The sequence below is a fragment of the Haemaphysalis longicornis genome, unplaced genomic scaffold (assembly GCF_048455015.1).
Source record: "Haemaphysalis longicornis isolate Haplotype H1 unplaced genomic scaffold, Haemaphysalis longicornis Haplotype H1 scaffold_3, whole genome shotgun sequence".
Lineage (NCBI taxonomy): Eukaryota > Metazoa > Arthropoda > Arachnida > Ixodida > Ixodidae > Haemaphysalis > Haemaphysalis longicornis.
In genome coordinates, this window is record NW_027526335.1 from 73,420,925 (window position 1) to 73,434,676 (window position 13,752).

General features: G+C 47.0%; 1 protein-coding gene across 1 annotated transcript in view; it reads right to left on the bottom strand.

Moving 5' to 3' along the window:
- LOC144174628 (fatty acyl-CoA reductase 1-like) overlaps positions 1-7,456 on the bottom strand; it is a gene marked incomplete at its 3' end in the record, with an annotated part of 42,105 nt that extends 34,649 nt beyond the window's left edge. Inside the window, 1 exon segment of the mRNA XM_077703408.1 lies at positions 7,224-7,456. Within this exon segment, the coding sequence (XP_077559534.1) occupies positions 7,224-7,304 (81 nt within the window).
- Between the last annotated feature and the right edge of the window lie 6,296 nt (positions 7,457-13,752).

The following is a 13,752-nucleotide window of genomic DNA, read 5'->3' on the forward strand; positions in this document are numbered from 1 at the left end:
CGCGCACAATTAGCATCGACGGCACAACAAGATGTTTTCGGTTTGTGGAAAAACGTTATATACCGAGAACAAAGTGGCGCGGTTTCGAACCTCTCAGTGTGGTGATTGCACCTGCGGTGGTGAACATATTGTTTGGGGTAAGTAATTTTTTTTTCTTATGTATTTTTATGGCCGTCAAAAAGAATTCACGGGGCTTGACGCCCTCAGTAGGTCCAAATACACAAAGAATGCGTATTTTATTTCTTCTTTAGCCAAAAAAAAAAAGTGCCGGAGACGAGTAGCAAAGGATGAATATCTGAGGGCTGATTATCTGAGGGATGCATATTTTGAGGATGAATATCTGAGGGCCAGTGTGGCCTCCACCAAGGCTGCCAGTGCAGCGCAGCCTTGGTGGAGTCGGCGGCGCGAATCAGACCAAACAGCCAACGGACGGATAAGATTTACAGATGGCAAGTATTTTCTCTATCTATAAAAACATTCCTGCGATCAGATCGTGAAGCACGCATCGCCTTCTCTGGGCCAGAAAGCTATAAAGCTGAGGACACTCTTCCTTCATTTACACGCTCGTAGCATTCGTTGCGAATACGTGATCCGCATATATAGTGCGACACTAAAAAAAAAAAGGGGGGGGGGGGAGTGGGGGGTGGCAGCGTTTACTATCGCAACACTAACCAGTTACTTGCCACAGCATCTACTAGATACTTTGTAACTGAAGGTAGTAAATGTATTACTAGTAAGTTTACTATCAGAACCAGGTAGTACGCACCACTACATTCAGCAGGAATGTTCTGGTGAATGTCCGCTTAGCTACCTGCTTTTACTAACTGGCCATGCATAACCTACTAAAAGCGCGACATTATTTTGCGTGTACACAATAAACTGTTTTACCCACTTCTTGGCCGAAAAGGGTGTAAAAATCTTGTCCCATGGCACACACCTTTACAAGGTGTTTTAACTAAAAAGAAAGAAAGAAAATTACCCGCCGCGGTGGCTCAGTGGCTAAGGCGTGCTGCTGAGCACGAGGACGCGGGTTCGATCCCCGGCCGCGGCGACTGCTTTTCTGATGGAGGCGAAAAGCGAAAACGCCCGTGTGTACGAGATTTCGGAGCACGTTAAAGATCCCCAGGTGGTCAAAATTAATCCGGAGCCCTCCACTACGGCGTGCCTCATCGCCCGCGTTGTCGGCGCGTTAAACTCTACAATCAATCATAAAAAAAATGGTGTATGGATGAAAAAAAGGGTGCGCCTGTGAACACTGACGTAGGGCATGGGCAGCGCAACTACGCGTGACAATGTGGATCGGCTGAGCGCGTACACGACATAGACACACATATCACGCTTAGACCCCAGATAAATTGAACAAGAACATCAATGGTATGCACAAGGAGCGCGAGTGTAACTTAGTTACTAAGCGCACGGTCTATATACTAGTAACGAGAGCCCTCAGGGTCCGTACTCGGTAGAAGAACCTACGTACCGTTCTGCGGGGTAGTAAAGTTCGTAAGGAGTTAGTAAATGCAGCCGTTACTGCCCTTTCACTAGCTTTTTATGCACGAACGAGCAACAACGATTGGTCCACCGCCATACACAAAGCGCGTACGTGAAAAGCGCTCGCTCAGTGATTCGCAGTGTGCGTTCACGCGTGTATAAGTACAACCATCAGCTGTCATCCTATCCTGCATTCTCACCGCTTACCTCGAAAGAAGAGTTGACCATGAATCCTGTTTATCCGTTTGTTTCGCCGTTACAAAAAATATGGCGTCATAACCGGGCAACAAACACCTGTCCTACTCGTAGCTGAGGCGGGTGTGACACACTTTGTCCGCTTCGACGCAAGGTCGTTCCACGAGTCCGCTCATTGCCAGCTGGACCTGCCGGGATTCCGGCATATACATACTTGACCCTGCCCTGTCGACCCAGGGTCACAAGTCTCGGTGGCGTAGACGCGACGCTTTGCCGATTCTATCCTCTTCACCTCCTGCCAAATCCGAGGGCACGTTCCTTGCTAACGCTACCCGGGAAGAATGGCCCGTGCGGGCGCAAATAACAGCACAAATGCTGGTATACATTCCCACTTGCCTACCTAGAACTCTCGAGCTCGTTGGAGGTGCAGTTATCAGGGGGGATTCCAGCGATTTAGAAGCAGTTCCCACAGAGCCCGACACGGTATTCGCGACAAAAAGTCCGGACCACCTATTCTTTCACTGCGGTGCATGCCTTTAAACGCGATGTCAAGCAGTACCTTCTTATTCGTTCCATGGAATGAACTCTGCTGAATTGGAATTAGTGTATACACGGAATGGTTGGTGTTTCGCGCTTCGGTGTGTTTATTTTTTTTTCGAATAATTCTTCGTGTTGAGTTCCTTGGTATTCATCTCGTTTTCTTTTGCTTCCTGTACTATGTCTATGTTTGCTGCTACCGCTATTAGCAATGCTGATGTATGAGTAAATGCGCTTTAGTCAGGCAGAGTCCACCTGCATTTAGCCTACTCACCGGATACCTTGATGTTTGAATAAAATAAATAAATAGAAATGTCCTGAAAAAGTACAATAGAAGAGTGCTAAACCACAGGTAAAATCTTTGAAGGCGGGCAGTTCGCATTAGCTGTGTTTGGTTGACTGATGTGCGCGCACTCTCTCTCTCTCTCTCTCTCTCTTTGCTGCAATTACGTTGCCCAAGGGTTGTTTTTGGTGACACCTGTTTGCCTGCGTATACATGCACGCAAAGTACGCGTCACTAAACCGATGCTCGACTAGGGGTGCGCACTGCACGCACTATTTCCTCATATTCCTCTTAGGACGTGCTTACTGCAAGAGAGGTAACAGATTTTCCAAGTCAGCGCGGCCTGCAATTAAAACCAGCTCAGCTTGGGACGGAGCGGGCGACCACCCCCTGTTGTCTCTGTTTCTTGGGTCCGGGAACCGCGTTGAGCTGGCTTGAATTGCAGCGACCATAATTAAAAAATTTAACCACCCCTCCCGAACGAAAGTTTGAGAGAAGCGCGAAAGCTAAAAGTGCGTCCAATCCATAGTCAGACCTTCAAAGGCACAAACTCAAACCAAGAACGATGATGATTGTAGAGTTTAACGCGCCGACGCAACTCAGGCGATGAGGCGCAGCCGTAGTGGCCAAGAACGAAACCAAGAACGAACCCATGCGACGATTTGTTCGCGCACTACGTAAATGCATCTACGAACGGTCCAAACATATACCGGTACGTTGTGTAGGAGATAAAGGTGTACTATTTACTCCTTCTTCCTGATCGATGCGTGCATTGTCTCTCTAGAACCGTTTCTTTTTCGCGATTTTCAAGTAACCGTTTTAACACGGCGGAAGCCAGTTTCGGCGCACGAGCCGGGTGTCCGTAGATCTCATCAGAGCTTTCCGGTCGACCAACCGGTGTATGGGGAAAGCGTTAGTTATTATTATTATTTTTTTTTTGTGGAACGCCATCGGTCTCACTAAGAAAGCTGTCGCTTTAAAATCAGCGCGAGTTAGCTTAGATCCATCTAATTTTTCAGCCCCCGGTAACTTGGGTTCGGCGTTCAGAAGCGGCAAACATACAGGGTGTTGCGACGATAATTGGAACACTTTAAAATTTTCTCGTGAGCGAACCGCCGCTCTGATCGCGCTCAAGCTTCACACGAAGGTCGCATTTTGTGGTCTGTTTTGTTTTACGCCGAGAACAATGACGGTACTTACCTGTTTATCCTGAAAAAAAAAAAAAAAAACGATTTTCGCCTATGGGAAAATGGCGGCTGCATTTTTGGACGTGCGATCCCGAAAACCGAGTTTTCTGATCGTCTGCTGCGCCATCTGGCTCCTTCCTACCGTGAACCCCAACCATGCGTTTCGCTCTGCATATCCCAGGTGGTTCCGTCGTTCCAACATCAACTTGCGATGGCTCGCACGTCCAAATCAGCCGCCATATTCCCATAGGCGAAAATCGTTTTTATTTATTTTCAGAATACACAGGTAAGTACCATCGTTGTTCGCGGTGCCAAACACAACAGACCCCAAAATGCGACCTTCGTGTGAAGTTTGGGCGTGAACCGAGCGGCGGTTCGCTCAGGAAAAATTTTTAAAGTGTTCCAATTATCGTCGCAACACCCTGTGTAATCCGGTTATCATATATAGGGCAGTCCACCAGGAAGGGCGGTGGTGACGTGATGTGCAAGTCATGTATACAGGAACGGGACGGTCGTCTTTCAAAACCCATGGCTTCCACTGCTGCCTCGGTTAGTCAAGGCAAGAATTCCGATAAGGGGCACGAAGGGCGAGTCACGAATACCAGTCACCTAGTGATTATGCACGGAAGGTCGGCGGGAGATGAGACAGTGCCCACGATAACGTAAAAAAAATACTATGCATACGGGAGACAACAAACAAACCAACTGATATTTATCTGAACGGGCTCTCCCTTTCGATATGCAGCAGCGTAAAGGCCGCACAGATCGAAATCGCAAGTGTGTGGAGGAATGCCGTGTGCAAGAACGCAAATCGAGATGGCAGTGCGCCTCAGTAATGAGAACATACAAAAAAAGTGACTATGAAAAGCAGAAATGCCGAAAAATTCGCTAGCTAAAGTTTGTTTTCAGCTCTGTACGAGTGCGAGTAAATAATATTGCCTAATTCCCATATTTCCGACTAATAATCGTACTACATGTACACGATAAATGACATGAAGTGTTTAAGGCCTCAAGATACCGAATGACATTACTTGGGCGGGCCGTGCTAAACGCGAAAACAGCAAAGGCATCAAATGTGTTTGGCATGATGGTGATCATGACAAAAAAGACAAATTCGCATATTTTAGAAGTCCTTAACGAAAAACGTCTTACAAGGGTTAAAATGTTTTTTGTGAAAGAAAACGTTATGAGATATAGTTTTTTCTTAAAAAATGATGTGAACCGTTTCTAAAAGTGGCTTCAGCAGCTGCCGTCACCTGCCAGCGGTAGCCGAATCCTAAAAGTTTAACATGACGAGTAACACAATGTTTTGCCTTTTGCTGCTGTTTTAGTGAACTTCGTCTCCTTCAAAACTTCGCCGCCAGGAGCGCACAAAAAATCGTCTCATTTCGAAGTTCAGCTACGTTTCCGCGTCAACACTCTGGTGCTGAGAGTTTTGTTGGTTTCATTTGACGCTCACCGCGTTCGAGTGTAGGCAGATTCAAGGAGTTTGTGTAGGTGAATGAGTTGTGTGGAAACCAAAAATGTTATTAGAGCGAACGGCATTAGATCTTTGCGTGTAGCAGCGAATGAATGTCATTAAAACTTGCATTAAGCACTTAATGTCATTCTTCTTGTACGTGTGGCACGGGTATAATAGAAATTGTACGCTGAGAGTATCATAACTACAATCTCCGGCCTAACGACAGTATGGAAGCTAGCGACACCAAAAACAGTTACCATCCCGATTGTGACGGGGCACTGCTGATCACACCTCGATTCCTACTTTCTGCCTGAAAAGGTTTCTTTTCACGTTATTGTTAGTTTAACCGCCGCTCCGGTTCGCCACAAAAAAAAAAAAAAAAAGAAACTACAAAAACTTGTATAACTGAAAACTAGGAGAACAAAGACGATAGCCACCTGACATGATCAGAAAGGTTTAAAAACAACCGCGACAGGCCCCTCATTCTCAGCAGCGTTGTTCGAAAAGGAAGAATACAGCTGCCCGCCGACGAAAACCTTATGGGGAAACAGATTTCCCTTTTACTGGTATTACAGTCCGAGGGGGTACGGAGGGGTTCACAGTTCTCGCGTTCTTTTTTTCTTCAGTCATTGTTCGCTAGAAGCGGGACCCCGGAACCCCTCCCGCACAGCTGATGCCAGCTGCAGGAAGGGCCGGCGGAGCACAGCGAATGCATCCTCGCGGAAGAAAGCTTTAGAGGAAAGCGCAGTTCGCGGTAAAAGTGGCTCGCGTGGCATTGACACGCGCCTCCCGATGTTCGTGGCGCGGTAAATAAGTATCGTCGGCCGTCACCTTCGCACGGAAAGAGCACGCGTCTCGATGACCGCCAGCGGCAAGCGCTCCTGTTCCGCCGGCGATCGCTATCTGGGCAGTGACGCAAGTTGGGATTGCGGGCCGACTTGACGTTGGAAAACCACAAACTGGGGACAAAACACGAAGACGCTTTATAGGGGTTGTGAAAGGCCGAGGAAGACGACCGCTGACCTTTAGCTAGGCCGTCTAACACGCTGTAAGTTGTAAGTAAATGCTTCCTCGTTTGTCCCGAAACTCTAGTCTTTTCCTGCCTGCATGTGCAAAAGTCCAGCGACCAAGTTCTTCGTAATTACTTATTATTTGTCCAGTTAGCAGCCTTCGGTTTCGTCGAACTCACCAAGGAAGCATCGTGTAGACTGAACGTGACAGTGTAGGCATCCAGGTGTGCGCGAGATGTATGGTTGTTGAACGCTCCTAGGCGACCGGCGGCGCGTCCAGTGCACCGGCAGAAGTGAGGGAGCTTTAACTGCGTCCCGAGATGGAAAGACAGGGTGAGGGTCGCCAAGACCTTCTTTTGTTGAGAGCCAAGAGGACTTACTGCAGCGAAATTGCCAGTAGACAGAGCAAACAACCACTAAAGCGGGGGGCATTCACCCTGGTTAAGCGAACGACTGGACCAGCGCGAGATGGTAAACACGGCGGTCATCGGCTTCGCGCAGCTCACGTGCGTCCGCAGTGCTTGCTTGCCGTTGACTTGTCTTCGAGCGCTTGTCGGTGCCGAGTTGTTTTCGAAGACAACAACAAAAAAATACCGGTGTTTAAAGTGCACAGCAGCGATGAGGTTAATGCCCGAAGTATAGAAGGAAGGCAGATGTCGAAAGTTGACATGTTATTTGGCGCAAAAAATCGACTCACAATTTTTCAAGGTGGTTGTACAGACTCAACTATAACTCAACAAAGGGTATTTCGTTGGGTAAACGTGGCTTCCAAGCCATGTGAAGCGGGGAGTTCGGTGGAAGCCGGTGCTACGCTGACGCACCGTAATTACGAGGTTGAGGGGATTAAAGACGGCACAATCACTACATACACCTCTTCAAAACCTATTCGCACCTGCTGTACAATCTTTTGTCGCTGGCTGCGAAGAAAGCGCGTAACCCCCATGGCTGCCTACCCGTGTCACTCGGCTGTCACCATTCGCGTTTAACGCGGCCTTTCCCCGAAAGTTTCTCAAACAGCCGCAAAGTTTCGAAGAGCATAAGCGGCCGGAAGAGGAGCCTACCTTCCCGAGAAATCCAGTGATCCCTGTGAGGAAGACGCTCTTGCCGGCGAAAAAGTCGGCGATTTCCGAATGGCCCTCCATGATCAACAAGCAGCGTCTCGTCGTCGGGGCGGCGGATATCGTACGTCGTCCGGAACCGGTGCCCGCCTGGTCGACTGGACGCGTGTCTCCGACGGGGGCGCACAAAAAGTTTCAAAAATCCACTCCCTGACTGATTCCCCCCTCTCTCGCGACGCTTTTCACGGCGCGCGCTTTCTCTTTCTTCAGCAGCCTCCACCAGCCCACGTGACCTTCGGAGATCCAATAAGGAGCGAGAGCGTGAGGACCTCCTCTCACCAGCCGATGCCCGCTTCCGTGCGGTGGCAGTCGGGGTGGCGGCGGGGGAGACGCGCTTGGTGACTTCACCCCTTCCCACCGATCCCCTTCGTTCACCCTCTCCAGTAAACCTGATGGTCTTTATCCCTTCTTAGACAAATTCCGAAGTCCGCGCCACCCGCCCCCTACCCCCCGAAGGACGAAAAAAGAAACATGCTTGCGTTTGGACGCGTCTTCGACTGACGCTGTGATCTCTCCGGCAATGGTCGGAAGAGCGAAGAACAGTGGCGGTGGTTTCGGACGTCAGTTCTGTCGCCACCGTCAATCGCCGTAACGTTGCTCCTTCTTCGAACGGCCCTTTTATCCTGCCACGTCTATTATCCGCACCTGTTATCCGCGCACAATGCTAGGCGGGCGAATAGACCATAGCGGCGTCATAGGTGCGGTCAGCTGTACCTCACTCCCCAGGCGTCCTTGTATAAACTGCAATGCGATGCCGTGAGCTGTTGTCGCGGCAGATTCATTTTTAACATCCTCGCTTGGCGTGCTAATTACAAATTGCGGAGGATTAGAGGGACATTTGCTTAATTTAAAGGCGTTGATAAAGTGGCGTTTGGTCTTTTAAGTTTTGTGACAATTAAAATTCCCTTTCCGACGACGATTGTCGTCGGATTGCAAAAAGAAAAAAACATAAATGCCCTCAATCAGTGAGATATTTTGAAGCGAGTACCTGTCGGGTTTGGGAAAGGAGCGGGGGGAGGGGGTGCCGTGGTATTGAGGCAGAGTTCTCGAGTTGCCTGGGCATATGCATATGGTAAAGAATCTCGCGAGGTAGAAGATAAATATACAGACACGCAAAATGACGCAGAAACAACATTGAAACGAATTGCCAGGCTACGCAAAGAAAGTGCCACGAAGCAAAATCAGACGGCGCCCCACATAATCGTTGCTTTACAAAAGTTACAGAAATGCGCGTTACATAAGGGCCGCTCAGTTCAAGGACTCTTCATTAAGGATAACGAGAGCAGTATGACAGCGCGCCCGGGCACCGATTTATGCGTCATTCGCTAGTTGCAAAGGTGATAGCCAGAGGCGGATTTTCAGGCATTAAAAAGAGCGCTTTAGGTGTAAAAAATAGGCAGGCAAAACAAAGTTCTGGGCTTCCAACGTGGTGAATATAGGCACCATAAATTTTCACATCAATGCAATTTTTTTCAACTAAGACGCACGACCTGTACCTACGACAGGAAAACCAAAGATGTTATTGTTTATAATGACACAAAGGCGCGAACAGTTGAATACAGCCGTTCAATTGTTTCACAAAACTGCTGGACTAATTCCGATCCATTGGCTTATATGATTCAACAAGCGCACTGCTCACTTTCACGTTCAATGGCCACTGTCGCTTTCTCGACCGTCGCATATAGTAAAACAGGCACGAAAGAGAACGCTTAAGAGCTGGGAATACTGATACAAAAAGAAGCTAATGTCTGCCTGACGCAATTTAATGACAACACAACAGAAACAGACCCAAATAATAGCCGCAAGAGAGATGAGTACTATTTATCAGGAAGGTAACATTTGTTACATGAGGACTGTTATGTACAGCTCTGGAAATTTCCGCATATACAATGATATTATCCGAATTGTGGTGGCAAGATGTCAGATTTGGAGAACATTTTGGAGGCGTTCAGCAGCCGAACAGATTTTCGGTGTAAAATTGGGTTTTAACGCTAGTCCGAAGTGTGAATTTTAAGACGTAAGGAAAGGAAGCTTCACAGTGATGTTTCTTTCGCCGTTGGCTCTTGAATATACGAATCATCTGATAACAAAGGCGTGCTCGATGCTCTGTGTTCCGAACAGTCAATGCTGCCCTGTGATCTTAAACTGCACTCGAAAGTGAAAAGTGAGTCTAAACAGTGTTCATATAGGCGCCACTTTTGAACGTAGGCAGATATAGGCATTTCGGCAGAAGCGTCAAAATAGGCATTTACAGGCACTTTAATAACACTCTTCTTACTCTTTAATTTTTGCTCCTACATCAAAGTGGGGCGATAGGAGCACAAGGAACAAAATAGCCATTTGCCTAAACTGCGGTCAGTAGTAATCAATTTCGCGACGCGTTAAACACTTCTCGTTTCTTTTCTATTTAATTTTTAATTTAATTTTAATGCAGATGTATTTATGTACAGTACAATAAAAAACTTTGATTGATTGATTGATTGATTGATTGATTGATTACTCCTCTATCCGCTGCTTCTGCTTAGAACTCTTTTTTTTTTTTTGTCTCAAATTGTCCATGCAAAATGTTTCCCGGGCCGGGTTTTAGGCCCCGAAAAGAACATCGCCCGCCGCATATCTGCTTGTTTCGCTGCAAATGTCGAAATTCTGCCGCCCCTGCCCCGTAAATGTTTCTCCCCCCCCCCCCCCCCCCTTCCCCTTTCACAATCTTGTCCTCCTTTTTGCTCCTCCGATGATGATGAGCAATGGAAGTACCACTCGCGCGCCATTTGTTGGGATAAGGCGCTATTTTTATTCTCTCTCTCCTCTCTCTCATTCTCGTGTTCAGCTTGGAACAGCATGAGACATCGTTTGCTTGTGCTTGATTTAATCTCAGCCCTCTTCGACGCCATTTTAACAGAGGCGCTGTTTTAGGGCTCGCCTTGACGACATAACCCTCATTCACTCTCACACGGCACCGTCACGCCAAAAAACCGCGACGGAGACGTAACGGAGTAGCGTTCCGTCAGTGTTCAGGGTCGTCTGCCTAGTGATAGGTTTAGCCTAGAATTGAGCGTGTTTAATCTGAAGAGTAAATGAAATGGCTTAGATTTTTACGTGTGCTCACTTTTCGCTATATTTAACCGTAAAAAAAAAATTGTTTTCTGATTGGCTGGCTTACCACGGGGCGTGGTCCCGTCGCGTTGACGGTATACGGAAGCTCCCGTCATCGTCGCGCCGTTTTCGGCGAGAAATCGCCGGAGAAATCGTCGCCCATGGCGGAAGTCGGTGACGCCGGTGACGTGACGGGGTGAAAAACAGCTGTGGGAATGATGCCATACACTACCAGGATCACGTCACGCTCTGCAGCAAGTCTCTCCGCAGCGCAAAAACCTGTTCCCAGAATAGAAAAAAATTATAAAAAAGAGGTCCTAGTGCCTTCATACTTTTATATGAGTGCTTATATTGCCGCTAAACATGCCTTTCCCCCAATGCATTTGGGTTTAGAGGTGAAGATAACTTTTAGCAGATCGGTAAGCTGGGTCTTGTAAGCTGGCTTTCTCACCGTGGCAGTGTGTTGCACAGTGAAGCATGGCCATCTACGGAGGGAGTAGAATTATAGAAAACGTAAACGTTACAGAACTTTACTGTCTGCTGTCCACTGCGTGGCCACCTACGCAGGGAGTATGGTTACTGAAAACGGCTGTAACTGCTGTTTACCGGAGCTATCCGGAAACAAATTACACGAAAAATAGTCGCGAAGACGACTCTAACATTACGCACAATAAGGAGGCCGAAGGGAAACGGAATCTTCGTAAAGCCCACCCGCAGCTCCGATGTTTCAGCAGATTTCACACTGGGTGGAACTGAGATTGGTTTTCTTTTTTTTTTTTTAACGCGTAGCTTTCTTCGTTTGATATCGTAAAAATAATATCGCGCCATCTCCACTGACGTTAAACCTGGGACGGGGCGAAGCATGCAGTGTATAAGTGTATTCTTGGCGCCTTGGAGTTTTTGCCAACGGAGATGAAACCGTTGGGGGGGGGGGGTACAGGTATACAGCTTTGATGTAAAAGTCTCTTGTTTTTGAAGCCCGAAGTTCTCTAGCGCCAGGCGTAAACCAGTGTCCCAATGTTTTTTAGTACGCGTTACGTTCTAGCACGAGACGTAAACGAGTTTCCCGGTGTTTTAGTACCGTGACTACATGAGACGACCATTACGACGACGACGACGACAAGAGACGCCAACAGCCCCAGCCCCTAGGGGGCTTCGCCTCTAAAACCAATTCAACGTGTATTCTAAAAAAAAAAAAAAAGCTAGTGCATTCAGTTACGTACTTATATTTTGCCTTCAATAAGTCTGGGGTTTCCTTTGCGCCCAATAATATGGAAATGCACGAGCCATGCCAGCAGTGTTAGTAGTTTCGAATGGCCCTACTTCGCGTGCCATCATTCTTTCACTTTGGCCAAGGGACAAAAAGACGGGCAGATGACCAGACCGAAGTTTTTCACGTTTCGGGAACTAAAGAAAGATCGTATTTAAAACTGTTTTTTTTTAAAGCGAAGCTTTCTTAGTGGGACCGATCGCGTCCTGTCCAAAAAACTCATGCATTATTTCCCCACAGACCAGTCGGTCCACCGAAAAGCTCCGATAAGATCTCCGCACACTCGGCGCATGCGTGAAACCGGGATTCTGTTGTGTTAAAAACGGTTGCTTGCAAATCACGAAAAAGGAACTGTTCAAGTTAACACGACAATTATACACGCATCGACCATAAAGAATGAGTACAGTAGTGTACCATTGTCTCATAAATCACGTATCGGTGTACATTTAGATCGTTCGTAGGTGCGTTTACTTAGTGCCGGAAAAATCGTCGCATGGTTTCGTTCTTCGTTTGTGATTGGGTATTTGAAGGTTTGACAGTCGATGAGACGCACTTTCAGCAAAGGCTGGACGCACTTTTAGCGACGGTTTTGCCGCAGTTTTTTCACGCAGTTTTGACGACAGAAAGACTTTCCCGCTTCTCTTAACTTTCTTTAGGAAGGAATGGTAAAGTTTATTCATCGTATTTAAAACTGTTTTTTCGTCGTCTTGAACACCGACGACCCTGGCAAGTATGCGTACGTGCCATTTGACTATCGGCACTTGGAATTCCTGCAACATTTTTTTTTTTTTTTACAAAATATCGCCTGGCAGGAGTATTCCACTCACCTATCTTGTTTGAGGTCGTGTATACACAGCTTTATCTTCTCCGCGTTGAATCTTTCTCTGTCGTTTCGCAAACAAGGGTTGTTTTCAGATTGCGGAAAAAAACGAACTCGAATAAGCGAAGTCAGGCGGCAAAAGTCATGGTTTTGGCGTGATTTCTAAGTTCCAACCTTGGCATTATTATTTGCTTATTTTTAAATGACGTCGCGTGCAATTTAATTTGTAAGCACAAACTTATAATTTATTACATAAAGTAAATGAAAACACAACAACAAACTTTCATTTGTTTGTTTGGATAGTCATATGTCGTTCGTAGCATTATTTTTTAAGTAGATGGCTGACTGAATGCGACTAAAGAGCTCAGACGTTTTCGGTTGGACTTCTTGAAGCAAAGTGGAAAATATTGAAGATGGAGACTTCAAATGTATTTCTATCTGACCGTCACGAGATGTGACAAAGAAACATATACCCGGTTTGGTTTGACATAGAGCAATAACCGCCAATAAGATTCACTACGTTTCAGTCTAACGTCCTAGTGGAAACTGAAACATTCTAACGAATTAGCGAGTTCTGACTGAAAAGAGCAGGATCCAAACTTGTTGACCACATTATTCAGAACTTAACATCTTTCACGCTACCAACTATAGAAGTGAGCAGGAGGCATTTTGGAGCAGTGGTAAACGGAGGGCTGTGATGCCGTACTTAGGGAGTATCTGCTCATAATCACTCTGATAATAGACAGTTATTATAGGAGATAACGAAGTCGGAATTTGCAGACAACACTCGTACAAATGACAACGCAAGGACAGTTACACTAGCAGACGAAACAATTTCCTTCTACAAACTATCTCCGTTCGGGCTCTAAATGTGTTACTCCGCCAGTTATGCATTTTTGTGCCAGTGTAGGGCGCTACGGAATTGGGGCTGCGGGGAGGGGGTATCTGCCAAAGAATGCTACACATTAAAGCCTGCCCTGGTACAGCGCCCGGTGTGATGCCAGCGTACCTGCTCATGAGAGAAATTGCATCACCTATCCTATGTACCATACGAGGAGGATGGCAGGCGAGATGAGACCCACGTAGACCCACGTACGCACACGCACAAATACAGACAGACAGACAGCCAGACAGACAGACAGACAGACACACACACGACTTTTTTTCTATGGCATCATATTCAGTGTAAGGTTCGTTGATGGCTTTGACCGCATAGTGACTCTATGTCCACACATGTTCAGTGATGGCTAGTGCAATGGCCCGCGAGAGTATCACGCTGCGGTGGTGTT